A 27792-nucleotide genomic window follows, 5' to 3' on the forward strand; every position below is an offset into this window, starting at 1 on the left:
TGGTCAAGGCGGAGCTATTGTTGGGTCAGTTTTTATTTGATAACGAAACATCTTATTCACAGGTTGTATTGTGTGTTTTGTTAATCTGAACAGTACCTACAGCTGAGTAGAAGTAAAAAGTTCCATATAATGGAAATCATCAAGTGCAGTGCTTAAGTAAATGTACTAAGTTACATTCTACCACCGGACCAGAGTCTTCATTTTATATAAAACACTTTATTTTGTACATGTTACAATTTGTTATTAGTAATTTACACAGCTGCATGGCATGATAACACTGTTAAAATGGTGAAACAGTATAAAAAGAATATGTTCATATATTGAAACATTTGAGACACACATGATTTACATCCGACAACTGTTACTAATATCTACAATGTTGGGATGATTGGCCAGGTGGCAGATGGAGGACGTTGACAAAGACTGTATGCAGACACTAAAAAAAGCATCCATATAAAAATACAATTGAATATGCAGACTGAAAAAGGCATGACACTGTTACAATGGTCTGCTTTACCAATGTTTGTCGCTTGTGTAGACCTCTAAAATAAGCGCGGAAGACGAGAAGCATGTAATGTAAACATGATCTATGTGTCTGATTTGGATATCACACTGGACGACAACAAGCGAAAAACCGAAAGATCATAATCAGCTGCAGCTGTGGGGGTCCACTCAGGGGACAAGAGGGATCAAGTCCAGAGAGGAACATATGAGAACACCAAAGAAAACACTGGAATTAGTCTGTCAGAAGGTTTCAGATTGAGGAGCAGGATCATGGCCAAACAAGTAGTCACAGGGCAGATCATTTTTTAAAGAATTGCTGGTAACCTTGAGGTTTTTTCAGCAGGAGACGCAGCTGGAGGTTGTCTTTCCAAAGAGTGCATGTTGTTTATCAGCTTGCTTTCCCTGGTTTACCTGTTCTTTCAGTTGCATTACATATGACATCTGAAAGCAGACCATTTGATCAAATCCCTGGCCTGCTTGCCCCAGAGCATTTTTCCACTGAGATGTGTTTTCACTTATTTCTGAATCCCATAGCTATAGAGGGTTCATGTTCTCTGCCTTTCTTCCATCACCACTGTTTTCACTTTCTCATGTCTACCACGCTGTACATTTACAAACATACACACCAAAGCTTCTGATTCATTGAGCTGTTAAAACGGCAGAAAAATCACCTGCCATGAGAAAAATAGCTGGACTAAAGTTCAGATTGTGAAAGGCTGCTTTTAAATTGATGAACAGTAATAATACACAAGCATTACATTTGGCCACCTTAAAGTAATAGTTTGACATTTTGGGAGATACGTTTATTTGCTTTCTGGCAGAGATTCAGATGTAAAGATTGATTCCACTGTCTGTGTACATAGATAAATCCGCCTACCAGTATCTCTAATGCTTATTGACATGTTATATCTAGTTTGTTTAATATAAACGTACTTACGTGGGCAGATTTTGTTCCCTTTAGGCAAAGCCAGGCTAGCTGTTTCCCCTGTTTCCAGCTTTTGTGTTAAGCTAACGGCTGCTGGCTGTACCTTTATATTTAACGGACAGATATGAGAGTTCAATGGCTCTTCTCATAAAAGTCTTAGAAAGGGAATATGCATATTTCCAAAAATGGTTGAACTATTTCTTTAATGTACGGTACTGTATACAGAGTTGATCCATTTGTGTCCCTTTTAAATTTTAAAAATGTGTCATCGTACACCACTACATTTTAAATCAAGATAGCACCATTGACTAAAGCAGTTTGAGCAGTTGTCGCTGCGCCTCTCTGAGAAAACCTGAAGAGTAAATTTGAGCTTTGTAAAGACAAAAAGTATATCTTAACTAGCAAACATCCTAACAGTAACACTTACTTAAGAATGGACAGATATGACATGACAAAACCAAACCGATTATTCCACTAAACAAAAGGACTATTTTAGACCGTAATGTGATGAACATTTCAAGTAATAGGATGCAGTCCAGTTTTCCCCAAAAGGGAGACGTCCAGTAGATGAGCAGTAAACACTTGATGTTACAACCAGCTCACCCAGTCAAGAGAAGGCACAAAGGAAGGAAGAAGAACAGTCAACACTTCAGAGACATAGGCAGAGACAGAGAGGGGTCGTTGGTCCAGAAAATAAAGAGCAGTGTGCTGAATGACATTCTGTCTTAAACTGTCCAGATTCTGAGTGTCATGATGAAGAAAGTGCAGAGTCTTGACAGGGAGCTTCACTTAGCATAGAGGCATGTTTCTGTAAAGCAGAAAAAAAGTGTGTCAGCATGCAAGGTCCACCTTTTTGTAAGTATTATACATATTAATATACAGTCTACACAACATTTCTACTATCATGTGTTTTTGAAGGTTTTTGCCAATAAAATGTCTAAAAAAAGTCTGAAATTAATGAATTGTAATTTAGCAAATTGAATTTGCCCTTAAGCTCTTGGAAATGCCTTATTGTATCTTGATTAATGAGGCAGCAATATGCTGTGAGCTCCTAATGATCCAACCATTAAAGAATCAACGTATTGTTTTAACCTTTTTTTTTTGTACGGATAAAAACAAAACAAGATCTAATGTGTTAATCAACTTTAAAGGTGCTGGAAGAAGGATTTTGTTGCCCTTTGACATAGTCAGGCAGTTAGGCATTCCAATTCCCAAGGTATGCTAACCGTCTGTATTTTCATATTTAACCTACAGACATAACAGTAGTGTAAATCTTCTCATCTAACTCTCGGTAAGAAAGCAAATGAGTCTATTTCCCAAAATGATTCCTTTAAATCTATTTCCATGCTTACTAGGTGTAAATCATGAGCCATATACAAACCATTTTAAAATGAAAGCTGCCTCATTCAAACTTAATTGTTTAAATATTTATTTCAAAGTCTGAAGTAAACACTTTATTTCCATCTCATACATAGTTTATTTAGGTAGGGTAGTTTTGTTTTTTATTTTTTCAATTTGGACCCTATTTCTGTTTTTGTGTGTAAGAGACAGATAGGAACAACAATCTTTAAAATTGGTCCATTATTAACCGTGAACACTGTAACCAGCAGCCACAGACCGGGCTGCAATGTAACTCTATGGGGCAAATGTGCAACGTCAGTTTGGTCCACTAAAAGCCACTGAATGGCTCGGATTATCATTCTAAGTGTCTGACAACTTTTTAAAACCTCTTTAAGACCTTTCTGTTTAACCAGAAACAGCTCTGAGGTCGCTAACGCTAAACCTACCAGACTCCATTTTTAAAAAAAAAACATACTTTTAGCATGTATAGAGCCAACATAGTTTTACATGTAAATCGGTAAATTATGTGTTTATTTCAGTTGTGATGGCTGGAAATGGTTGGAGACTTTTCCAACCATCAAGTTGGAAAAGTCGTGATGCTAAGTTTCATAGTTTTATTTTGTTTCTGTCGACTTTGACTGAAGTGTATTTTATGATGCTAAAATTACAGTTTATTTACATGGAGTCTGGTGGCTTTAGCGAATACAATTTCGTGGATGTTTTTATGTTTAAAAAAGGATCTTACTCTTTAACAGAAAGGGTGACCTCCTTAAAACTCCCTTCCAAAATGTTGTCAGACACTTATAGAATATTAATCTGAGCCTGTCAATGGCAAAACCAGCACTTTTGGGAACGTAAATACAAGCTGCACAATTGCCCTATTAACTTACATTGTAGCTTGTTTCGCCGCTGCCGACTGCAGCAATCTTGCCTAACACTGGACCAATGTCGAAGATTGTTGTTCCCGTCAGTCAATTAAACATTAGAAAATAGGTGTTTGGTGTTTTCAGCCCCCAACGTCGCCTTCCAGGCAGCGCTGCCTGGAAGGCACTAGGATTAGGCAATGGTTAGGTGCCTTGAAGTCGATGGTCGCAGTGCTGCCTTGAAGTCGACGCTGGGGGCTTAAAACACCATTGAGCTGGAAAATAGGGTCCAGATTGAAAAAAACGGTAGTACCCTTAAAGTATGTTTGTCTTTTCATCCCAACATACTGTTGGTCAGCTGGTATTTTTGACAAAGATCTTGAGAGGACCCTTGAAATTAAGAACCTGCTACACAGTCTTTAAATGAAGAAAAAATACCTTGTTATTCACGGGAGAGTTTCATGTGTGTGCAGAGGAGCTCTCGCTGCGGGTATCCACAACACTACAGCACATACAAAACACAAACACATTAGATGTCATCTTTCTAGGTAAATTGGTTACCTTATTTACTGCACAAACAAGTAGCCACAACTTAACTCAGGTTTATATGGCATGAAGCATCTCTATATGGCACACAGAGCGGTGATATACAGCCAGGTACAACTTAAAAACAACCACTTTACACACAGACACACTGCTATTGCCAGACTGCTGGCAGAACAAGGAATGTCTGTGTCTCCAAATGGTTTCTGTCTCATTGTATCAGCTCCAGGCCTGATTGGTGGAGATTTAAGAATGATAAATCTGTTTCCACACTGGCTTGGCATGGCTTGAACTCTTCGTCGTTCTCCAGCTCTCAACAATCAAACTAATCCTTTTTTCAGCACAATCTTGACCAGACTCCGGTATCTCAAACTGACTTCCCTTTTTCCTCATACCCTGGTTTGTTTGGTCCATGTGTTTATCTCATTGCAGTATGAAAGGAAAAACAAGAGAGGCACTCACGCTTGATGATGCCGTACAAAGTCTGCAAACTGCCGGTCCTTTGCGTAGAGCTCAATAATGCGTATCCTGTCTTGGATTTCCTGCAGAAACACATGGTATCAGTCGAAGAGGGAGCATTACATCAGAGGCAGATAAACAGTAAACTGAACAGGATGTGGCTCAATCAAACCGTGACATTTTAAACTCACCAATGACTTTCCTATTTAACGGCAAGGCACATCTCCCACCTGAAATTCTGTACAACAGTATGGATTTTTGTGTGTGAAACGAATGAAGAAAGTTTAAAAAGGCACCCAGAGTACGTCCGTATCAGGCTGGTTCTAGTCTCGCATTGCCAGACCTTCCTCGACAGTGCTGCGGAGGAGGGACTAGTGAGTCCACACAGCATTCCGTGATGGGAGAAAAATGTGCTCTGGTTTATTGGCATTTATTAAAACCAATCACAATCGGCTTGGGCAGCGCTAAGTACCGTACGGAGCAATGGCGCCTCCGCAAAAATAGCCTCGAGGAGGAACTTGTTTTGGTGGACATATGTAAGTTTAAAGGTTGTTTTGGTTGTGCAACAAAAACTCTGATTCAACAGATAGTCTAGCTAGATGTCTTGATTTACCCTGCAGAGATCTGAGGAGCAGTTAACCATAGCCAGAGTTTAAAATGCCAACACAAAGATAGCCCAAGGTAGCGGACATCCGGCCTAAATGAGGGACATCCAGGGGAATTTCGGGTGGCACCGGAGCAATCCCGGAAGTGGAATGTAGTGTATATAGACTAGACTGGTTCAAGTCTGTCCAAACTAAAATATTTGTTTTTCCTCCCCCAAAAACTTTTTTTTTTTTTCAGAATGTATAAATCTTAAAATACTGGCTTGTGTTTTTCCAATTACATAATATATGTTTCTGAGATGAGAAATGAGAGGAGCTGGTTAATGTGGCCCGGGAAAGGGAAGTTTGGGGTCCCCTGCTGGAGCTGCTACCCCCGCGACCCGACCCCGGATAAGCGGATGAAGATGGATGGATGGATGTTTCTGAGATGAACCATTCTGCATGATGAGCACTTTTACTTTCGGGACTTTATATTTATATGCTAATACTTTTGTACTTTTACTTAAGCAAAGTTTTGAATGCAGGGCTTTTACAGAGTATTTCCGCACTGTGGTATTGCTACTTTTACTTAAGTAAAATATCAAAGTACTTCTTACTGTACACACTGGTCACCTCTAACTTTTCCTGTGATTACCTATTTTAAATGTCAATTTACCCAGTCACACAGTACAGCTGTAATAACTAACCAGTATTTATGCTGCAGCAACTTAGCATGACTGCTGGACAAAATTTCACTGGATAGTAAACAAAGTCTCTTCATGTGGCTAAGACATCTCTTAAATCAACCAATAGATAGCAGCACACACACACACACACACACACACACACACACACACACACACACCTCCTTGGTCAGTTCACTGTTCTCATAGATGTGTCGTATCTCCTCGCTGCTGAATTCAGTGGAGGCCTCAGCGCTGGCACTGCTGTACACGGGAGCTTCAGGATAGCGGCGGTAGTAGTGGCTGTAGCCTGTAGTGGCTTCACTCTCATACATGGGGTTGTACTTGGTCGCCCTCTCCAGAGACGGTATACTCTCTGCTTGACTGTGGAGCAACACATAAAAAGATAACTGAGCTGCGGTGAATAAGACTTTAGTGGTGATTAACCTTTATTAACCTTGGATAAATCCTTTTAGTTTCCAGGCTATCAGAAGGCCTATTGTGTTAGGTGTTAAAGGCTTTTTGGAAGTAGATCAGCACCATATTTGATCAGTTAACTGGCTTAGGATAACGCAGTGTTTCTAATATCCACGGGCTGCTCTTGGAACCATGTCACACACACAGACACATAGATAGATGGTAAACAGATACTTTGTGTATCGCTGTGTCTGCAAAAAAGAGAAAAAGTAAAGGAAGGATCAAAGCAGGACAGGAGGAAAGAGACACCCAGGCAAAGAGAGAGAGGGGTGGCCCTACTGCTGTAAGCCTCGAGGAGTAAAGGGATGGTGCGGTGGATAATTTTGGCCATCTAACTGAGGATACAGTCATGGGATGTCTCAACTTATTCTGTCCCCTCAGGAAAGTAACCAGGCTTCTTTAATCTTAAAAGGATTACATGGAGGAGCGAAAACTTCAAACACACTAAATTGAAGTGTTTCTGTTCATTATCAGACAGAAAAGTATGGTTTGTTTATTTTCAAGAATAGACTTAACAGCTTTTGCTGATAAAAAAAAGAATCTGACTGGTTAATTCATCACATACTGTTCATTTTACTAAGCAATGTAGGTTATTATATGTATATAGGATGTATACAGTATTATTATGCATGTGAGAGTCAGCATCACATACATACATATATATATATATATATATATACACACATATATATATATACACACACATATATATATATATATACACACATATATACATATATATATATATATATATATACACACACACACATATATATACACATATATATATATATATATATATACACACACATATATATATACACACATATATATATATATATATATTCACACACATATATATATATATTCACACACATACATATATATATATATTCACACACATACATATATATATATATACACACATACATATATATATATACACACATATATATATATATATTCAAACCCAGGGCTACATGTTTGTTTATTTGGATACAACTTCATACGGATGCATCTTTACATCCTACAGAAATATTCTCGGTCTCTTGTGCATTATGTTTGTGCACATATTGTAAATTCAGCCTGACATATTTTTTATGTCAGGCTGCACCTTATATCTCCACTAAAAGTTAAAATACAGTAGCTCTGTAGGTTTAAACTAAGCTTGGCCATACAACATACACTAAGAAGGTTCTCCAGAGTTTAAGAAGTAAAAAGAAGGGATTTTTTTCTGTCAGCACAATGATTTGTTTGTTAAGGACACAATTATGTTCTTTTGTATTCACTACTGTGTCACTCACTGATAACTAAACATGTAAATCTAAATCTGAAAACTATGGAGAGACAGAGTGAGAATGGCATGGCTTAAATGCTAGATCTAACTCGTGGATGGCTGTTGAAAGGTTTGGCCATATGGAGTGGTTTTTCTCACCGTAGGGGGTCCTCTGGCTCATCCTTATCATACTGATCCCGTAATGTCCTGGCGAGGAAGAAAATGACTCCGGAGGCCACCAATAGGAATCCAGCTACAGAGGCAATTGCTATGCCGACCACCAGCGGCTCAGATACATACTCCTCACAGTGCTCTCCTCTGTACCACCAGTTCTCCCCGACGCGACACCTGAGGTGACGAGGGAACATTTGTCAGTTCTAATTTTGACTCTGAAACAAAAACAAAAGACTAGACACAGACTGATTCCAGAAGAAAGACATACCCATCACTTTTCTTCTGTTTTTAATTATATGTTGAATGATTAAAGAAAAAAATGTATGACCAAATCCTCAATTCATGTATTGTGTTTTGACATAGTTAATAACAATTATAATGTTCTGTATGTGACATTAAATCATTAATGCCTTGTTTTGAAATAAAACAACCCTTCAAATGTTTGTTTCCTGTCTCCATGGAGCAATAGTACTTTTGGTTGGACAGCGTGAAGTAAACAACAATCCAGCAGCATCTGGAGCTGCCTGCATGTTTTATGATGTGGTAGAGGGTGTGAAACAAAGGTTAGCACTCATCTTGGCACACATCCTCCTTTCTGTCTGTTCATAATCATTCATTTTAAAGTGCACCACATACAACAGTTTCAACAGAGGACATGTTTCTGTCACATATTTGAATTATTGGCACGTCATGTTATTACACACATTGACTCATGCAAATGTCTGTTTGGACATGGAAACACATACACAAACATACTTAAACACACACTTAAAAAAACAAACACACACACACACACAGCAGAATTGTTTATAAGTAAGCATTTGAATTTTATATAATATAAATAAATAAAATACAATATAATGAACAATATTTCACCAAACAAATGTTAATGTTATAATATGCATACTGGAGCTAAAAAATGGATGACAATATTAAATAAATCTTAGTAAGTATGCCTCCCCAAATGGTACTCATTGTTTTCATTTACCTACAGTACATTTAGTGCCATAGGGCACAATTAAATTAACATAATAAACTGCCAAAGGTTTGAGTGTTGACTCAAAATGTTGACACAATTTTCTTTTAACAACCTTGATTTGGCCAGACAATTTAAATGTTTGGAGACAGTTAATTGCTATTTGTAGCCAACTAAGGTGTAATTGGTAATGATATTATAATTATAATTCTTTAGGCTAGTGCCTATTTTTACATCCTAAGTATGAGAAGCCAAATAAAAAATGTGCTTTGGAACAAATGTTTGGAGTGCACTGAATATCTCATCTCCACACAATCAACATCCAGCCATCTAGAAGATAATAATCAGGCCTCCTGCATGAACTATTGAAAAGCTGTTTCTGTGATGAAGCACTGGCCTTGTAAACCTGCAAACTCCGACACTCTTTCCCCGCACACACACGCAGATCACTTCCCCTAATCCCCACCCACCTGCAGATGGCTCCCTGGCCGGGGATGATGTCACACTTGCCGTCATTAAGGCAAAAGTCAGACTGCAGCTCACAGATACTCTGACAGGGCAGGCTGTCCACGCTAAAGTAGCCAGCATTACAGACACACTCCGCCTCCCCCGACCACTTGTTCACCTTACACTCTGCATACTCGTTACACGCCTGGAACTTACAGGGGTCGGCCTTGTCACCTGGAAATGAAAGTACCAGGAGTGTAACTTTTATATATACATATATATATTTAGATATAAAGAGAAACTGTAAGAAGCAGCTCTCAGACATGAGAGTGGCATCGATCTTATTATCCAACTCTCTGCAAGTAAGCAAATGAGCATACTTTACAAACTATTCTTTTAAATAACACCAAAAATAAAATACAAAATTAACAAATTCAACTCAACAAAGTAATAGCCTTTTAAAAACACACAGGATTCTCAATATAAAAACAAAACAAATAGACATACAGACACATGCATAGACCATTCTTCCTCCCTTTTTAATGTAGCCCTAACGCATGCTGGGATCCAGCATTGTGCGCTAGCTATGACTCAGACAGATTATAACAGTTCAGTCATGATCATAAACACAAGCATGAATGACTGATATAACGAATGGCCGATTACAAGCTGAATGATGTTCTCATAAACAGAAGCCTGGAGTTTGATACCACGAGGAAATTAAAAAAAAAAAAAGAGCACAGAAAATGACACACTGGTTCTATAATAGAGCCACATTTTCAAAATGTAAGTATAGTGCAATATAATAACACAATGTGTAAAAGCAGAGGTGCTTAAAGTTATCAGTAGGTCAAAGTGCAGTTAATGATATGTGTCAACTTGGCTGCTGTTCAGAGAAGCCCTGATTATCTCAACCCAGCTGACCGTGTCAATCACCTCTTGAGATCAAGAAGTGCCACGACAAGGATTCAACATCTGCTTTCCCAGGCCTTTTTACATACAAGCACGTTTTTCAATACTGTCTCAGTGAAAGATGACACCCATTATGGGAATAGTTCAACATTTTGGGAAATACGCTTTCTTGCCGAGAGTTAGATGAGAAAATCGAAGCCACTCTCATGAATATACTGTATCTGCACTTTCAATATGAAGCTGGAGCCAGGAGCCGGTTAGCTTAAATTAGCAGAGCCTACAGACTGGAAACGGGGAAAAGCTAGCCTGACCCTGTCCAAAGGTAGTTCAAAGGTAACAAAATCAGCCAATTAGCACCTCTATAGATCACTAATTAACAATGTATATCTTCTTTGTACAAAAAAAAAAACATTTGCAGTTTTACAGGGAGTTATGTGCGGGAATATTTCTTGGCCCAGCACAGTAATTTCCTCTAAAGCTTTACAGGTGCCGGTCAGTGGCTATTCTTTCTTTGAACAGAGCCAGGCTAGCTGTTTTCTCTTGTTTCCAGTTTTTATGCTAAGCTAAGATAACCGTCTGCTGGCTTCAGCTACACATTTACTGCACAGACATGAGAATGGCATCGATTCTCTAATCTAACTCACTGCAAGAAAGTGAAGAAGCATATTTCCTTTGAGAAACATCTGATAAAAGCTTCCAACAATTGATGCTATCACAGTTGTCTTGATCAAAGCACTCATAAAAACACTACAGTGTATATCGGTGAGAACCTACCTGACTCGACATCCAGTGAGTACTTATCAATGGCCAAGTTCATGGTCTGGTAGGCTGTGTTACAGAAGTCCTCCAGGATCAGATAGACAGTGTTGGTGACGGTTTGTGGCACAGGTTTGCCAAATTTCATCCGACTGTTTACCACAATGCTGCCGTTCCTGAAGTTCAGGATCTCCAGGTTCTCAAAGTTACTCAGGTTGGACTGCAGGTAGGGCACGAGCTGGGAAAAGATTGAAAAATGTACAGTTTGTGGCCGGGTTGGCTCAGTTGGTAGAGCTGGCACACAGTACATAGAGGTTTATGCCTCAACGCAGAGGTCCAGGGTTCGAGTCCAACCTGTGACGATTTCCTACATGTCTTCCCCTCTCTCCCCTTTCTCACCTAGCTGTCCTGTCCATTAAAGGCGGAAAAGCCCCAAAAAATAATCATAATCATCATAATAAAGTACAGTTTGATGTTACACCACAACAGTGGGACTACTGATAACCACAAGAAAAGTAAATGTGAGAGGTTTACCAGCTCTATGAAGCGTTGCTCCAAAGCTTTGTATTCTGGGGAGCTCTTATTAAAGAGATCATCTGAGAAGATCATGTTGGTCACCCTCAAGCTGAAGAACACCATCAGTGCTCGTCCAGGGTTCACAGGCATGGCGATATTGACTTGGTCTGTGCCGTGTGCCACACCAAACGGAAAGCTAGTGCTGCCCTCCTCTGTGTGGTTAATCAAACCATAACCATAATGGATCACATCATAGTCCTGATCTCCAATGGTGGCATCATCCAATTCTTCGTTAGCAGTCTGGATCTGGGGGGTAAAAAAGATGAGACTTTCTATTTCTAACTGGGGTACGTTTACTTTGTCTAAAGCTTAGATACTGTTTCCACAGATTTGTACAAACAAATCCTCATTTGAAAATGGAAAAATATGCACTTTAGCTGCAGTATCATTCAAGTTTAGGTAACCTTACACAAAAAAAAACATTAAAGTGCTCATATTATGCTCATTTTCAGGTTCATAATTGTATTTAGAGGTTGTACCAGAATAGGTTTATGTGGTTTAATTTTCACAAAACACCATATTTTTTGTTGTACTGCACATTGCTGCAGCTCCTCTTTTCACCCTGTGTGTTGAGCTCTCTGTTTTAGCTAACGAGTGAGGCATCTCACTTCTGTTCCATCTTTGTTGGGAGTCGCACATGCGCAGTAAGTACTGCTAGCTAGTCAGTCGCAGAGTATGAGGGAGTGCCATGCTAGCAGCTAGGCGAGCATTATAACGTGTGTTACAAAGTGACACACGTTCGTCACGGAAATAAAGGCTGGACTACAATAGAGCTGTTTGGAGCAGTTGGTGAACAGTGTCTTCTCTGGAAGATGGTAAGTCCCTTTGGGATGGACTTTGGGCTTTTTCACTTTGTAAACCTATAACATGCACAAAAAGATATATAACACAATAAAGGAAAGGGGGAAAGCCAAAAAGCATAATATGAGCACTTTAAAGTTTAAACATTAAAAGGAAAAGCAAGATGTGATTCCTCTATTTCAAAAACAAAAAAATGTGTATTTCGTGATACTTTGCCACATTTTTCAATTCAATTCTTTTGTTTTACCTCAACCAGTGAAGGGATGGTGATATCAGTCTGAGCAACATCAGAGATATGGGTGAAAGGCGACTCCCTCTCTGGAGACAGAGTAGTCGGTTGGGCAGGCCTCATGTTGACCAGTAAGCTCTCATCATCTGTAAGATCCACTGTTGAGATCTCTGGAGCTGCTGGGCCCTCTTCCTCTACAGGTGGAGCTTGTCCCTCGCTCTCTGTTGCTTCCCCCATGCCACCCGCTTCAAATACAGGTTCCTCAGGATAGGTCAACATTACATTAATGTTAGCGTCTTCCGCAGGCTGTTCGGGGTTAACTTCCTCATCTGCAGATGGAACATCTGTGAACTCCTCTTCTGTGCCCTCATCTGCAGATGGAACATCTGTGAACTCCTCTTCTGTGCCCTCATCTGCAGATGGAACATCTGTGAACTCCTCTTCTGTGCCCTCATCTGCAGATGGAACATCTGTGAACTCCTCTTCTGTGCCCTCATCTGCAGATGGAACATCTGTGAACTCCTCTTCTGTGCCCTCATCTGCAGATGGAACATCTGTGAACTCTTCTTCTATGCCCTCATCTGCAGATGGAACATCTGTGAACTCTTCTTCTATGCCCTCATCTGCAGATGGAACATCTGTGAACTCTTCTTCTGTGCCCTCCACCAAGTCTTCACCAACAGGAAGCAGATCTGTTTCTCCTGCCTCCGGCTCTGATTCTTCACTCGCTACATCTACAGCCGCAGTAGGTGAGACTAGAGCAGGCGGGCCTTCTTTTTCTGTGGTCTCAGTTGCGATTGTGGACAACTCAAGCCCCTCTGGAATCTCTGCCTCATTCACAACTACCTCATCCAGATGCTCCTCTTCCAGAGGTGCCGTAGTAGGTTCTTCTCCGACTGCCGCAACCTCAACTTCCTCTGTTTCAGCTTCAGAGATGGCACCTGCATTTATGGTGACGTCTTCTGTTATCAGCCAATCTTCTGAGCCAATCTCCTCAAGAGACACTTCTTTTTCTTCTTCTGTGGATACAGATGGTTGGAGCAAGACCTCCAGGTCGTCTGTGCCTGAAGCAGAGGCCTCGATTTCCACTGGTGGTTCGGGCAGTGCGACGCCCTCTGGCAGCTCAGCTGGGAGCTCCTCTGGTGGGTTTTTTTTTACAACAGGAGTCTGTATAGTGTTCCACAGTAGCAGACCCTCCTCCTCAATGCCTGGAAAAACAAAGGCGAGAAGAAACTCAACTCAATCTCTGCTAGTCTTTTTTTTTTTTTTTTTAGAGAAATTGGCTACCTTTTTCCAGAGCCCAGAGGCAAACCAGACAAAACATTTAATTTAAGATCGGCATAGTGAGATTTTAGAGGTACAGGAAATCATCCGTCCATTTCCTGAGAAGCAATTTCAGTGCAAACATAAAGCAGTAGGAAGTGCAAGACTGCAAGTGTCACAAAAAGGGAAATAATAACAGAAAAGGTAGAGGTGAAAAGAAAAAGCACATAGGGGGATGCATTGCATGTGTGAATCTATGCTTATGTTTAGGATAAACACTCACCGCCAGCTTCAGGTGATCTAGTGGTCAGGACAGGAGCAGGAGACACAACTGCACTCTCCTCCAGAACAACAACGTCGTCTGAGGGCACAGGCAGGACGTCGTCTTTTTTGACATTCTCGGTGTCCTCTTCTAGGATTAGGACCTCTGGTGGCTCATCAGCATTAATCTGCATCACAAACAGGCTTTATTATCTAAACCTTTTGGCACACTCTGGAGTGTGACATGCAACAGGAGCCTTGATTGGCCAGCTGTTTTGTGTTTACAGGTCAGGCCAATCAGAGCTCCTGCTGCTGCTCTGTGAGTTGGACATTTACTTTTAGGAGGTACACTGCTTGTATCTCAAATTAAAAGTTAAAGCGAAAAAACAAATGAATTGTGAAATGGAATAAGGAAATGGAATTTAAAAATTTGAAAAGTATTTTTTTTTTATTATTTCATAATTTAAAGAATAGTTTAATAACAGCCTAAAAAGCAGTTCGGTCCGGTCTACTTTGTCAGAAGTGTAACCACACCCAGCACTGATGTCACAGTGCACTGACTAAATGCAAATTAGTTTGAAGTTAGTTCTGTAGATGTAAACGTTTTCAATGAATGCCCACAGTAAAGAAATGTGTCTATTAATAATTACATTTACTTATTCTGTCTTTAAAGCAACTTAAGATAATCTGAAAATTAACTTCTTACCCTGCTGCAGTGATGTAGAAGTGCACTCTGACTAACTGACGTTTTAGCCACCATTTTGTCAAATCTGTGACCAAATAAATACTAATAAGCATCTTTTATCTACTCTCCTTACTGAAGCATTATCTGTAAGTACTATTTTTTATTACTGCTGTTTTGGGATTGTTGATTTAGTAGAGGTTAGTTTTTCTATGATCTGCGTACTACTAACCAAGCTAGTCTCTATAAGCTACTAGCTGTCTGAGGCTAATGTGTTGCTAATGCAACATTCTTAGTGACTGTTGAATAACTGTTGGCCAATGTATTTCACTCTTTTTAGTTTTACTCTTGTGGACTTTATGTGTATGTTTACTTGATTAATTACCATATTGTACTTGCCAGAAGGACTAATTAATGTTGACCTTTCGCATGTGATATTTAGTTTCTTCTCGCTACTGTCTTCACAGTTTCACAGTTGCTTCCAGTAAAAACCTTAAAAGGTAATCTGCTGTCCTAAAACATTATAGGAAGTGTATTTAGCTCGGTGCATACTGTAGCTGTGCACCAGATTTACGTTGAGTTTATTTTATTTATTTATTTTAACAATGTTTTTATAAATGTTTCATTGCTATTACAATATTTAACAAGAATTTTCAACAACATTGCCCCTCACTGGGCTGAATTGTGACAGAGAGTCCAATATTTCCATATATTCTTTTACCTCATACCATACATTAACCATATTAAGAACTATAGGATGAGCAGTATGTGTTCTTAAGTATTTAAGCTTGGCTGAATACAGGTACCAATGCCATGATACCTTAAAGGAGCCTGACTCTATGTCCATCCAAGACGGGGCATCTCCAAAAGAAAAATAGAACATTATAGTTCTCAATTGTGTTGCTAAATAGTTCCAATAAAGATTTGGACATTTCAGCCCCCCAGTATCAAATGAAAGATACAGCAGAGATAAGCGGATTCGAGGACATTTCATTATTTTTATATAAATTTCCTGAAGATTGCTGTGAGTTTCTCGAACATTCCTGCAGGTGGTGCGAGAGGGATATTTTGCAATAAATACATGAATTTAGGCAATATGTTCATCTTATGTTCATCTTAATCTCCATCCACTTTTCTAAATATTTATGTACTGAGTTCATTATTACTTCATTGTTTGTTGGTGCTATAGTTTCTCAATCAGGTGTTACTTTGATGCCCAAATATGTAAAATTAGATGAGGGCTTAAAAGTAAATATGTATTGGCATTTACTTTATATCCGGAGATACTACCAAACAGGCCGATTAGATCTAACAGTGCTGGCATGGATGTGTTTAATTGTTTTAAGAATAAAATGATGTCTATTCTATGATCTCTGTTGCCAATTGTAATCCCCTGTATTTGTCTACTAGATCTAATTGCTATTAGTAGTGGTTCAATAGCTAGTATGAACAGAAGTGGTGATAAAGGTGAACCTTGGGGGTAAACTTGTTACTTTGAGTTTATTAATAAATCATATAAATGGAAATTGAATTAACAAATGCATGATACCTTTTGATTCATGTATTGGCTGACCTGTATCAATTATTGTGGTAGCACGCTTCAGACTACATACTTCTAATATCAACTCAAAGAACGCTTGAAAAAAAAGAAAAAAGAGCTGAAATTTGAATGCTCCAAATCCGAACCAGGGTAGCAAAGTGTTTCGGTGTCACAGTAGCTCTGCACTCTTGCCTGTGAATCAATTACTGATGAGAAGTTTGCCAAACTCTCCCAACTCATATAATGAGTCAAATGAATCACTTAGCAAGCTGTGCTATAAAGTGAACCAGCAGACACATTTAGTGAAACCCAAACTCTGATTACCATCAAAGCGCACAGTCGACCACAAGACAGCACAAATAAAGACAGAATTAAGATGGTATTACTTGTCTGAACAAACTCATATGTGCTGTCTCTCCTCTTTACTCGCTGTGGTGTGGTGCACTGTAGCTTTTGCCCCAAAATAGCAGTGGATTATTATAGTAAGAGCCAAACTAATCCTCAAAGCCTCACTTCATCCTCGCTGGTGAGCTCATCCCCTACCTGCACTGGTGTGGGTCTGAACAACATCACAAGCCAGTTACAGGTTATCGTAACATAAGTCATACTAAAATTATCAAGCTTCCTTAAACAAAAGTGAGGTTTAGTGAGTGAGCTTTGTGGAGCTCAAAGCAGCTGGATAGCCCAGAGAGAGACTGTTGTCATGATAGTAGTGGAAGTAACTTGTTAACTCACCGCGGCTCCGTCTGCAGCGTTGACAGACTCAGGGACCTCAGACACTTTGGAACCAGCGGGGGAAACAAATATTAATACAAACTGACACACAAAATGCAAATGTGCAAGATAGCTAAAATAATCATGTATGCAGGAGTCTGCAGAATCCCTTTTAACTGATACCATATCAGTACTGTCAGCTTTCATTTTGACAGCATTACCTTCAGGGTTAAATATCTGCAAATCAGTGCTCAATCAGCTGCTGTGGGGCCAAGGCTATTACTGCATCACCTCCAAAACAGTAAAAACAAAGCCAAGCTGTGCCTTTAAGTTCCCCAGCCACATGTCAGCCTTATGAGAGTGTTTAGCCATCACGTCACATGTCCAAGCTTATAATTAATGTCAGCATCAGATGGCATGCATCTCCAGGGGAGCTCGCTAACACAGTAAACTAATGATACACATTGTCTCCAAAACATGAGCAGGGAAGACCATAGAGGATAAAGAGATGCCATAGACATTATCACATCATTCAGTTTCTTCACATTTCTGAGGAAGGATCCTGGCCAGATGTAGGAGGTAGCTAACCTACTTGCTGACTGGCTAAATCTAACAGATGCAGTGCTTTATATCTCCCCTACGTGAGCATTTGAGTGTGTGTTTTACTTTTATGACTTCTGCTGCATCAATTTATTTTTTGTTAATATACAGTCCATCATGAGTCTGGTAAAGTACTGTAACTGTAAGATCCACTGAGTGTAAATCCAAAATAAAGGACTAAACTAAAGCAGAAGAAACCTGAGGACTCAGATTTCAAAAATCTTGTTTTGCTCAACTCTCTTTTGCAGACCACTTAATGACAGGGATTTAGGTGTCGCACAGAATAAATACAGTTTCTATAACTGAGGACTCTGTTTTTTGTTCATTAAAAATGGCCCACTTTTTAGCTGAAAGTTCTTATATGTCTGTGTCCTCTTTGACAGAAAGAGCAGACAAATAAGAAACAGATGAGACTATTAAAACCCTGGAATGTTTTCTCAAGTGGTGTAGCGTATGTTGTAATATCAGTGCTGGGTCTAATGTGTCTCTATTTGATATGATGTTTGGAGGTTTGCCCGGCACTGCATACACTACCTCTGCCAATGTGTTCCCAGCGACTTCGCTGCCATGCCAATTAAATAAGCTATAATGGTGGCATGTGTGTTCTGTTACACTGCAGGGAATATAAGCTGTCATGCACTGGCCATCGTCTCACCACTCTCTAGCTCGTTGTTATGCAGGGCTACAGTGATGACGTTTTTGACCTTGCTGATGGTGTAGACCACCGTAGAGAGCTCCATAACCTCACGGTATGAGTTCTCCACCCGGTTTGACTGCAAGGTCAGGTAGTCCAGTTGCTCAGTGCTCACGCCTGCTCCCTCCACCACCACTGTGACAGCAAATTCCGCCACCACGCCATCCAGCCTGAAGACACCAATATGTAGTAGTTACATCCAGCCCACATACTGAACAGGGCTAGGCAATATTTCAATATTATCGTGTATTTAGTTGAATCATATTGTGATATACACTCCCTGGCCTCTTAATGAGGTACACATACTGTATAGCATTTAATGCAATGCAATACAACATATCTTCCACAAATTCTACATTTAGGAAGATTAGAATGTTTAGTTCTTGTTGACACTGTTAGAGAGGGGTTCATTCAACTATATGTTTATTACTGAGGTCTTTGTTAGGGTTGGTTTTCTACTGGACAGCATTATACGCAAATGTGTTTATAATTACTTTTGTAAATGGAAAGGGCAAAACATGAATAACACCTCTCAATATAATACATTCCAGTCCAACACCACTGCAAATAATAAACGTATAGTTAAATGAATACCTATCTGACGGTGTCAACAAAAATGGAACATTATCATCTTTGTAGGTTGGTAGAGTTTATGGAAGAGCTATTTAGATTTTACAGGTGTACCTAAACAAAAGTGGCCACTGAGTGTAATTTTATTTTGTTATTGGTTTACAAAATGATGCTGCCCAAATTAACAATCCCAAGCAAATTGTATTCAAACTAAATATGGTTATCAAGGGTTTTTTTAATATGCGGGAACAGTTTTCTTTGATGTAAAGCACTGAAACAGTGAAACACAGTTTATTGCATTAAAACATAATTTCAATTATTTTTGTGATATTTTGCATGTATATCAGATTTTTATCATATATCCATTATTATCAGAAAAATATTTTCATTTACTGTTGGTACATAATTGTGCAAAAACATATGCATTAAGTACATTTCAAAATATATGTCTTGTCTTTCCCACAAGCTACTAAGGGCCTTGCAGTGAGATTGTTTTGTCTTTTTCCAAGGTAAAGAGTAAACTTTCAATGTCAATTCTATTAATATTGTGATATTCAGGCATATTCCCCTGCTCTAATCTGTTTTATCACATCAGCATTGTTACTCTTTTTCTATCTGCGCCTTCTGCTTGTGGCCACTGTGCAGATACACAAGAGCAATACAAGAGTTGAGTGCCTTGTCCAAGGTTGTCAAGTGAGAGGAGAGGGTTTCATTTATTCATTTTTCTAACCCAAACGTGGTGAGGAAATCAATAAAGTAGCATCTAAACACTATTTAACATTCATATTATACACACCTTTACAATAGGAAAGTATAACATATTGTCTAAGAGGATGGAAATCACTCAGGCATTAGTGTGATTTAATGTCAAACCTGTTAAAGAGTTGTTAAGCGATCACAGATGACTGATGACTCGAGTGATTTACTCCTGCTTGGAATGCAGGAGCTCAACTGTATAGGCCCCAAAACGGTTGAGTCAGCAGAATGATCAATATCATGATAATAAACATGGAAACCGCACAAGAGATTCCAGACCCTGGAAAAATCCAATATATCATCCTTCATTTGACTGCTGGGAGCCCTCCACTCTGACCTAGTTTGTTGGGTTTCTGGCGGACAGTTTAGCACGTGCCGGCCCGCACTCGGCCGCATGTAGAAGGAGATCCAATTTTTCCCTCTTTAGCTTCACACATACACATGGGCAGTAAGACAGAACTCTACTCCTGCTGCGCCCTGTGATCTGCAGTTAGTAAAAACATGCAGGATTAACACTGTGGGAAGGTATAAATATATTTTTTTGTGTACTTAAGGTACATATGTTTGCACAATTATGGTCATGTAGTATACAAAGTATGGTTAACAACAAAAAGAGCAGGAAATGTGTTTAAAATCTCTTTTTATTTTATTTGTAGAATGCAGGGGTGGATTGTAACTAAGCACTGTGCTTAATTATAAAATATGACGAATTGTTAAGGTTAAACTGCCCAATGTAAATTCCTTTTACTGTCTGCTTTGACAATCATGGAACATTATATGCAAACTATGAAGTGCTATATAAAGACCCCCTGCCCATAATCTATAAAACAAAAAAGCCCATAATACATAAAGTTGGTCCAGTCTTTATGCTAAACTAAGATAACCGGCTGCAGCCTTACATACACTTCTCACCTCTGTAAAGTGAATTTCCCAAAATGTCAGACTTTTACTTCAAGATTTGTACTTGTTATGGAGTATTTATCACAATGAATTGCTACTTTTACTCAAGTCAAGGATCTGAATACTTCTTCCACTACTGGTAGTACAATAGCAAGAAAAACAGTCACACCATTACCCACCAACCTTATTTTTACCTTCGCGCCCGAGACCAGGGTTGGGTAGCAACGGATTACATGTAATCTGGATTATGTAATCAGATTCATTTGTCCACTAGATGTCACTATCATCCAATTGCCTGAGTAGTTTCTTGACAAGAAAAAGGTTAAAATTAGGGCTGTCAAAATAACGCGTTAATTTCGATTAATTAATCTGAGAAAAAATAACGCGTTAAAAAAATTAACGCAGATTAATCCATTCCATATTGACGTTTGCATACAGACGAAAATCTGGTGCCACTGATATGTCTGCGCTTATCTCTGCTGCTCTGAAACAGACGTTACAGGAAACACAAACCCCGCTGCATGTGACGCTAGTTAACACAATACTCAACAGCAGCTAACGTTAGCCTACCGCTAGCTAGTAGCTGGATTAAACACGGTTAAAATGCTGACAGCTAACGCTAAACGGTGTAAAGTTTGATTGTTTTACTGTAGACGATTCAACACCGGTATGTAACAATCTGCAGCTGCCTTCGGAGAAACAACACAGACGGTGCGTTCAATGAAACTGGTAAACTACAGGCTCGTGGTGCATTTGAAGTTATTGTAAATGTCCTTTTCCTATCTGGTTGTTGTTTTTGTCGTTCAACAGCAATTTACTAGTGAAATAAGTTATTGTTATTGTTATACATTATTATTAAATCATTTCATTTTGACCATATGGCCTTAGCAATAAACAAGCCGTTCTTTAATGCCACCAACTGTTGTTTAGTACCCTTTTTTTTTTCTTTTCTTTCTTTTTTTACTTTCTTAAAAAGTATCGGTTCAGGCACCGTTAATTATGTATGCGATTCATTTCGATTAATTAATCACAGAATATGTAATTAATTAGATAACATTTTTTAATCGATTGATAGCCCTAGTTAAAATCAAAACTCAAGATGGAGGAGCCGTTGACATCGAAAGACAAACCCGTTTCAGTTGGGAAAAATGCGTTTACTAGTTGGCAATATCGCCACAACTTCGATTTAAAGACAGTGGAGAATAATAATGTGTATGTTGTGTGCAAGTTGTGCAAACCAAAAGTGCAAGTATGGTCAACGGCGCTAACATCTACTTCAAATCTGAAGAAACACTTAGAGGTAAGTTGAACGTTAACATTAACGTTTCAGGAACATGCTCAGCATCATTGAAACATTGCTAGCTATCAGGTGGTCCAATGATGATAAACTAATGGTTTCAGTTATTTCACCATTTAGTGAAGGTTAAATTTACATTTGCCACATCAGTATTGATCATGGTAGCGATGGTTAGGCTAAACGTTATGTCGACCACTCATAATGTTATATTGGATTTTTTTTATGTAACGTTATCCTGGGATTCATTGTAACATCACTCGACTTGTTAGTTAGCTTAGGTAACGTTAATACAGCAGTGTTCTGCGGTAGTAGTCTAACTTACTGTGTAATTTTCAGTCATTTTCTGTATGAACATGATATTGAAATACAATTGGGATCACTCATTTGATTTCCAAGTATGAGAAATGTTCAGAGAGAGAAATATGAGATAAGAGAAAAATGTTTTAGGAATGTTTTTAGTTTTAAACATTCAATATGATGTGAGAAAAGAGTTAAACAGATTGATATGAGGATATGTACTGAGAAACCGATATGTTCAGAGTAAAGAAAGTACTTAGTAATAATTACGTTACATGTTTTGGGTAATCCAACTGATTACGTTACTGATTACAAAAATTGCCATGTAATTTGTAGTCAGTAATGGATTACATTTCAAAGTAATCTGACCCAACCCTGCCTTAGACACACACACACACACCTTTCACGCTAACCCTCTTGTTTTACACCCCTCTACCAGAGGCTGATTGGTGAATTCGTAAAGCCCCGATAATCTTCTCTATAGAAGAGCACCTGCTCACTTGGTTGGACCCATCCTGATCCCAGTTAACATGTGAGTGACCACACTAAGACCATTAACACAGGCAACTAGTGACAGACCTTAACACGTGCCCACACTCTCAGGTAAATACAGTGGGAAATGAAAGTGACGTCACACACACTCACACAGATCTAGCTAACGCAAGGTTTATAGGTCTGTGGGCTTAAATACAAGAATATTCAAGGTCAAACTACCACAGGTACTGATGACTCACCCTTCGGTGTCCTTCTGGGGCCTACATAAAATAAGGAGAGAGAAATGCAGTTAATGTTACAAGTTGAGATAATTTTGGTCATGCTGTGAGGACAGTTCTTTTGTTCAGAAGATTAAACTACAGCAGAGAGACTGACCTGAAGTCCAGCACAGACACGCTCTTAAATCCAGGAAGCCCCTCCAGAGCGTCCTCTATCTGCAAGCACAAAAATGATCCAAGCCTCATAAACAAGCCCCTGGAGGTTTCTTATTTTGATGGAGGTTACAATGAACTTGCTTGGCAAAATAAATCAGATTTATTGTTCCAAAAGGGCTAATTTTGTTCAGAGCAGCTAAAAGGTCTTGAGTTTTTTGTGGTGTGGCCCAGTTCATTATCCTCGGGAGACTACTGCACTGTGGTCAACTTTTTTATTGGTCTACAAGGCCTTGCTTCTATGCCCTAAGAAAAAAAAAAAAAAAATCCATATATACACTGACCTAGTTTATTTAATCCAACAGAAAAAGAGAACACAAAAAAGGTCTCCAGGGCCTTTTGTCTCCTGGCTTGTCCTCCAATACCTCCTTCTCTACATTCATTTACTACACTGTCCTCTGCTCTACTCACACTTATAATCTGTTCAAGGCACATGAGTATGTATTTTCGCAGTGTGTGGGATTTTATGTGTATAGTAGATCTCCACCAAGAAAAAAAACAGGTCAGGGAAAAGCACCAACAAATTTACAGAATTTTCTGAGTACCTGTAAATCCACTGACATTGCTTCCAAAGGTAGAGTTCCTGTGCATGTGCAAAACTTTTCTATTCCCAAGACACGTCATAACACTGTATTTTCAGAACAAAGTTATGTCTAACAGTTTGGGTTTAACTACTGCTGCTGTTAAAGTGTGGGTTATTAAAACTAACAATGCATCCATCACAGACCATAAACCAGGAGATATTGTGAGTCCAGTCTGGAGCCAAGATACAGTAGCACTAAGGGGAGTCATAAAGAGAGACAGACAGAAGGAGATGGAGCCAGAGACGAACCTTTTCAGCAAGCTGTCTGCTGAGTGTTTGGTGCTGAAGGCTGGCTGGATCGTTGAGGTTATCACTGAACGTCTCGCCAGTCAGGAGGATGCTCAGCTCCACCACCTGCTCCAGCCCAGTGGGGGTGGGAGGCTGTACGGCAATGTCATTGTCCAGCTGTACCATGAGAAAGAGATACAGTAATATAGAAGTTAAGTATGCACATTAGTAAAACATTGTGAATCTGTAAACAATCTGTGTGTACACTCACCGGACTCTCCTCCACCTCTGGGACACTAGTGGCTGCCTCCTCCACCTCTCCATTTGCTTTGTCTTCTGGGTGGTTGAGTTCATGTGTGCAAAAAAAGGGACTGTTGGTTTATTTGAAGTGGATGTGAGCTTAATCTTTCGGCAGGTGATGTGATTCCTGATGGCTGTATGGATTAGACAGCCCTAACCCCGAGTACTCGAAATCTTAGGCCTACTAGCCAAGCTCACTCACTAAACACACAGAAAGATTCACTAACTTGCATAGAAAACTAGAAATATTGTAAGAATATGTACTTGAAAACACACAATAATGGTCTGAAACTGAAACAACAATGCTTGTGCACAGATACAGATACGGCAGGATGTTTATATGACAGTAGAGACACCATGATTTCCTACAGCTTACAGTGACACTGACCTAGCTCAGGAGCTTCGACAATTTCTGGGGCTGTTGGTGTTGGTGAGCTGTGAAACAGTAGAAGATTGTTTCAACATTGCTGAAATCATTATACATAATAGAAATAAGCATACAGACGCACACTGCGGGTAGAGATACAAGTTAGATCCAAAGAATTAGGCTACGATTATTATTTTTGTTTTGTTTAATCAACAAATGCTCGAAACAAAACCAATCATTCATTTATTCTGTTAATAAGTGCAGTATTGTCTTAGCCAAAGCCTGATATAGCTGCCCTCAAGTCATGGAAATAATTGTTGTCTTACAACTATTAGAACACTATAACAATAATAAGAGGATTGATACCACTTTCACATTTGAGAGTGGTATCAATCTTCGTATTGGCAAGAAAATTAATTTGTAAGTGTATTTCCCAAAATCTAACTCTAGATCTATAGTGTTGCAGTGGGTGACATACATTGTAACAGCATTGATAAAGGAATATGTAACCTCAATTTAAGGGTATGAATGACAATAACATGAAGGCATTAGCTACTGTATATCAGATTGTGGCTACACAGATGAACACTTGTTAGCAGGATTAATTCATTGTTGGTTTTGCTTTTTATTCATGTGATTTGTTGAAAATAATATAAAAAAGACCAAATAATGTCAATGTTATATTTGAAACTAAGAAAGAGGGAAAGCACATATACTGTACAGAGGACCGTATACTGTATGTCAACATTAAAGTCTAAAACCAAAAACAAAATAGGAAACAAATCAAACACAAATGAACATGAGATGTCTGAAGCCATGTGTGGTAACTGACGAATGGGAATATGAACAGGTAAGGTTGAAGAGCCTTGACAACCTTACCTGCAGATATGTTGCCAGGACCTGGTGGGCTCACTACAGACAGTGGGAAGAACAGACACATTTACAAAACACAGACTTAATGATGAGATCAATATATGTATGACTAAAAAGGAGAGTTAGAAAATATGTTTCTTTTACCTTTTCAAACCTGGCAGTAACATTCTCTAGAAATAGAAACAAAGCAGAGATGATATTATGTTCTGCACTGCTCACAGATACTTTTTTATTAAAACATTAGTCAGCCACTAACCTTTTTAACCAGAGCCTGATGCTCCTCTGATTGGCTAAAGTAGCTGCCAATATATTGTGCTGTGACTGTGCCCTCCTGGCATTGGCTCATCCAGCTTTCGTACTCTTCTTGCTCTGGGAGGCGGTCCCAAAATATCTTGAAAGCCTCCCATATGGTCTCCTGGCACACTAAACAGACCAAAGAAAGACACTTTGAAACACAAGCTTGCAGAACTTGTTCCATAGTAGTGTTTTCCAAATTATTTTGGTTAGGTTGACACTTCAAATTTAATTCCTGTGGAGGTTTCTTCTCTGCAACAAAGAGCACTCTGTTGGCTCATTAGCAGGGGAATACAATCATCGTTAATTCATTCAAACAATTGTAGATCTTTATATTATAAGCAGGAAGTTCTGAGGCCAAAGCTAATCCGTGTCCTTTGCCATATAAACTTCATGACATAACTCTCTGACATGAGTCAGCCTACTGGGCACTGATCCAAAGGTGGTGGACAACCATATGCTCCAGTCTTCTTCCCTAATCAACACTCTGTGAGACCAGTGGTCACGTCCAAATCCAAATCTATCTTACATAACAAATCTCAACTTTTCACCTTCTACAGACATTCACAGACTGTCTGTTGGCACCAACAAGAATGTCTTTGTCTACGTCTGCCTGCTCAGGAGTTCACTGACAGGAATCACACATTGATCTCAGCACCCCTCACACGCACATACATTACAGTGTGTTTTTTAAGCAATAACAGATGAAAATGTTTCTTCTCTCTTGAATATATTGCTTCGCAACTGCAGCCCACCTGTGCTGCACTGCATGTGTTTTTGAGGTGTCAATTCACAACAACAAAAAACACATTTTCTCACTTACCCCTAGATATATCTAACGGTGATGGAAGAAGTATTTAGATTCTTTACTTATGTAAAAGTAGCAATATCACAATGTAAAAAATACTCCTTTAAAAGTAAACGTTCTACACTCATAATTGTACTTAAGTATTAAAGTATATACTGCAAAATAAAAACTTAAAGTATCAAAAGTAAAAGTTTAAATTTAGTATGTGATGCTTAAAGTATATTAAAAAAACACAGCAACACAGTTTCATTAGAAACTGTGTCGCTTTTACTCTGACTTATCACAGATATATATATTTATTTTATTTTTTTATGTAATGTTTATGTTTCAGCAGTAGCTTTTGGGGCTGCAGTAGCTCAGACTGTGGGGACTTGGTGCAGTGCAAGTCCCTGTACAAGTGTGGACTGGTAGCTGGAAAGGTGAAAAGCAGCCGTGCCCTTGAGCAAGATGCTCTGACTTCTCGCCTTAATGCATGTGTATAAGTCCTGTTACTGCGTGTGTGTAATGTGTAAAATAACAACATTAAAGTATGTCTTCTTCTTCTAAGTAAAGTACAAACACCCCATAGACTTGGGCGGTTTCAGAGGTTTAAAGGGGAACTCCGCCAATTTCATACATCAAAGTCTACTGGTCTTTGGGATTACCACTGCCTATGTGAAAAAAGTTGTATGAAGTCTTTTGTGGTTCCACAGGGAGCTATGCAGAATTTGATAAAAATGACTCGAGTGATATCACTCAAGGCAACATCGGTTGGGGCTAAAGACTGACCTTGTAAGTAGACCAAAGTCTGTTGTAAATCTTGTAAAGCTTAATTGCAACTGGTGTCCCAACAGTTGTCTACCTACATTCTTCTGCTTGACCCCAGGTGGATCTCTTGTTGTAAACATAGCAAAGATTAACACTCTTGTCTATTAGATAATTAATTCCTTGGGGATGGGACAGTGGGGACAAAATCTCACAAAATCCCAAAAGTTAGCTGCTGTTGTTGCTGACATCACTTCCTGCCATTTGTGTTTTGTCACCCTTTTTCTAACCCAATGACAACAATATAAATATCCATCCGCATACAGTGATCTACTCTGATTTACGTTCGGTCTTACCTCTGAGATGAAAGTAGTTTAGGTGGGTTGCAACGACTTGCTGGGCGGTGTCTTGTGCACAGAGTTTGACTCCACTTTGGAAAAAGATGTTCCGTTTCCGTCGAGAGTTAACTGCATGGCCTTCATCAGATACCTTGACATCAGATACACGAATGACCCGTGGAAACACCACAGACTGCTGACTATAAGGCAGGCTCAGGTAACCCATAGAGG

At 39.2% G+C, this 27792-nt stretch overlaps 1 protein-coding gene across 1 annotated transcript; it reads right to left on the bottom strand.

Moving 5' to 3' along the window:
* Positions 1-214: 214 nt before the first annotated feature.
* impg2a (interphotoreceptor matrix proteoglycan 2a) lies at positions 215-27792 on the bottom strand. Its single transcript, XM_078262908.1, has 20 exons — positions 27580-27792; positions 25634-25800; positions 25532-25547; positions 25384-25416; positions 24109-24173; positions 23859-24014; positions 22971-23029; positions 22835-22855; positions 18242-18450; positions 17008-17051; positions 14073-14238; positions 12545-13734; positions 11455-11742; positions 10939-11158; positions 9276-9486; positions 7815-8003; positions 6085-6286; positions 4639-4718; positions 4072-4135; positions 215-2237 (listed from the first exon to the last, which is right to left on the bottom strand). Exons 1-19 carry the CDS (start codon positions 27785-27787, stop codon positions 4093-4095), a joined length of 3567 nt encoding a protein of 1188 aa, XP_078119034.1. The 5' UTR covers positions 27788-27792; the 3' UTR covers positions 215-2237; positions 4072-4092.

The sequence above is a fragment of the Sander vitreus genome, chromosome 11 (assembly GCF_031162955.1).
Source record: "Sander vitreus isolate 19-12246 chromosome 11, sanVit1, whole genome shotgun sequence".
Lineage (NCBI taxonomy): Eukaryota > Metazoa > Chordata > Actinopteri > Perciformes > Percidae > Sander > Sander vitreus.

Excerpts from the sequence above, each read along its gene's own strand:
- impg2a (XM_078262908.1), bottom strand. The coding sequence starts at position 27,787 with ATGGGTTACCTGAGCCTGCCTTATAGTCAGCAGTCTGTGGTGTTTCCA. Across the intron at positions 11,159-11,454 it reads AGCAACGCTTCATAGAGCTG|CTCGTGCCCTACCTGCAGTC; the intron begins GTAAACCTCTCA and ends ATCTTTTCCCAG. Across the intron at positions 8,004-9,275 it reads GGCCAGGGAGCCATCTGCAG|GTGTCGCGTCGGGGAGAACT; the intron begins GTGGGTGGGGAT and ends TCGTCACCTCAG.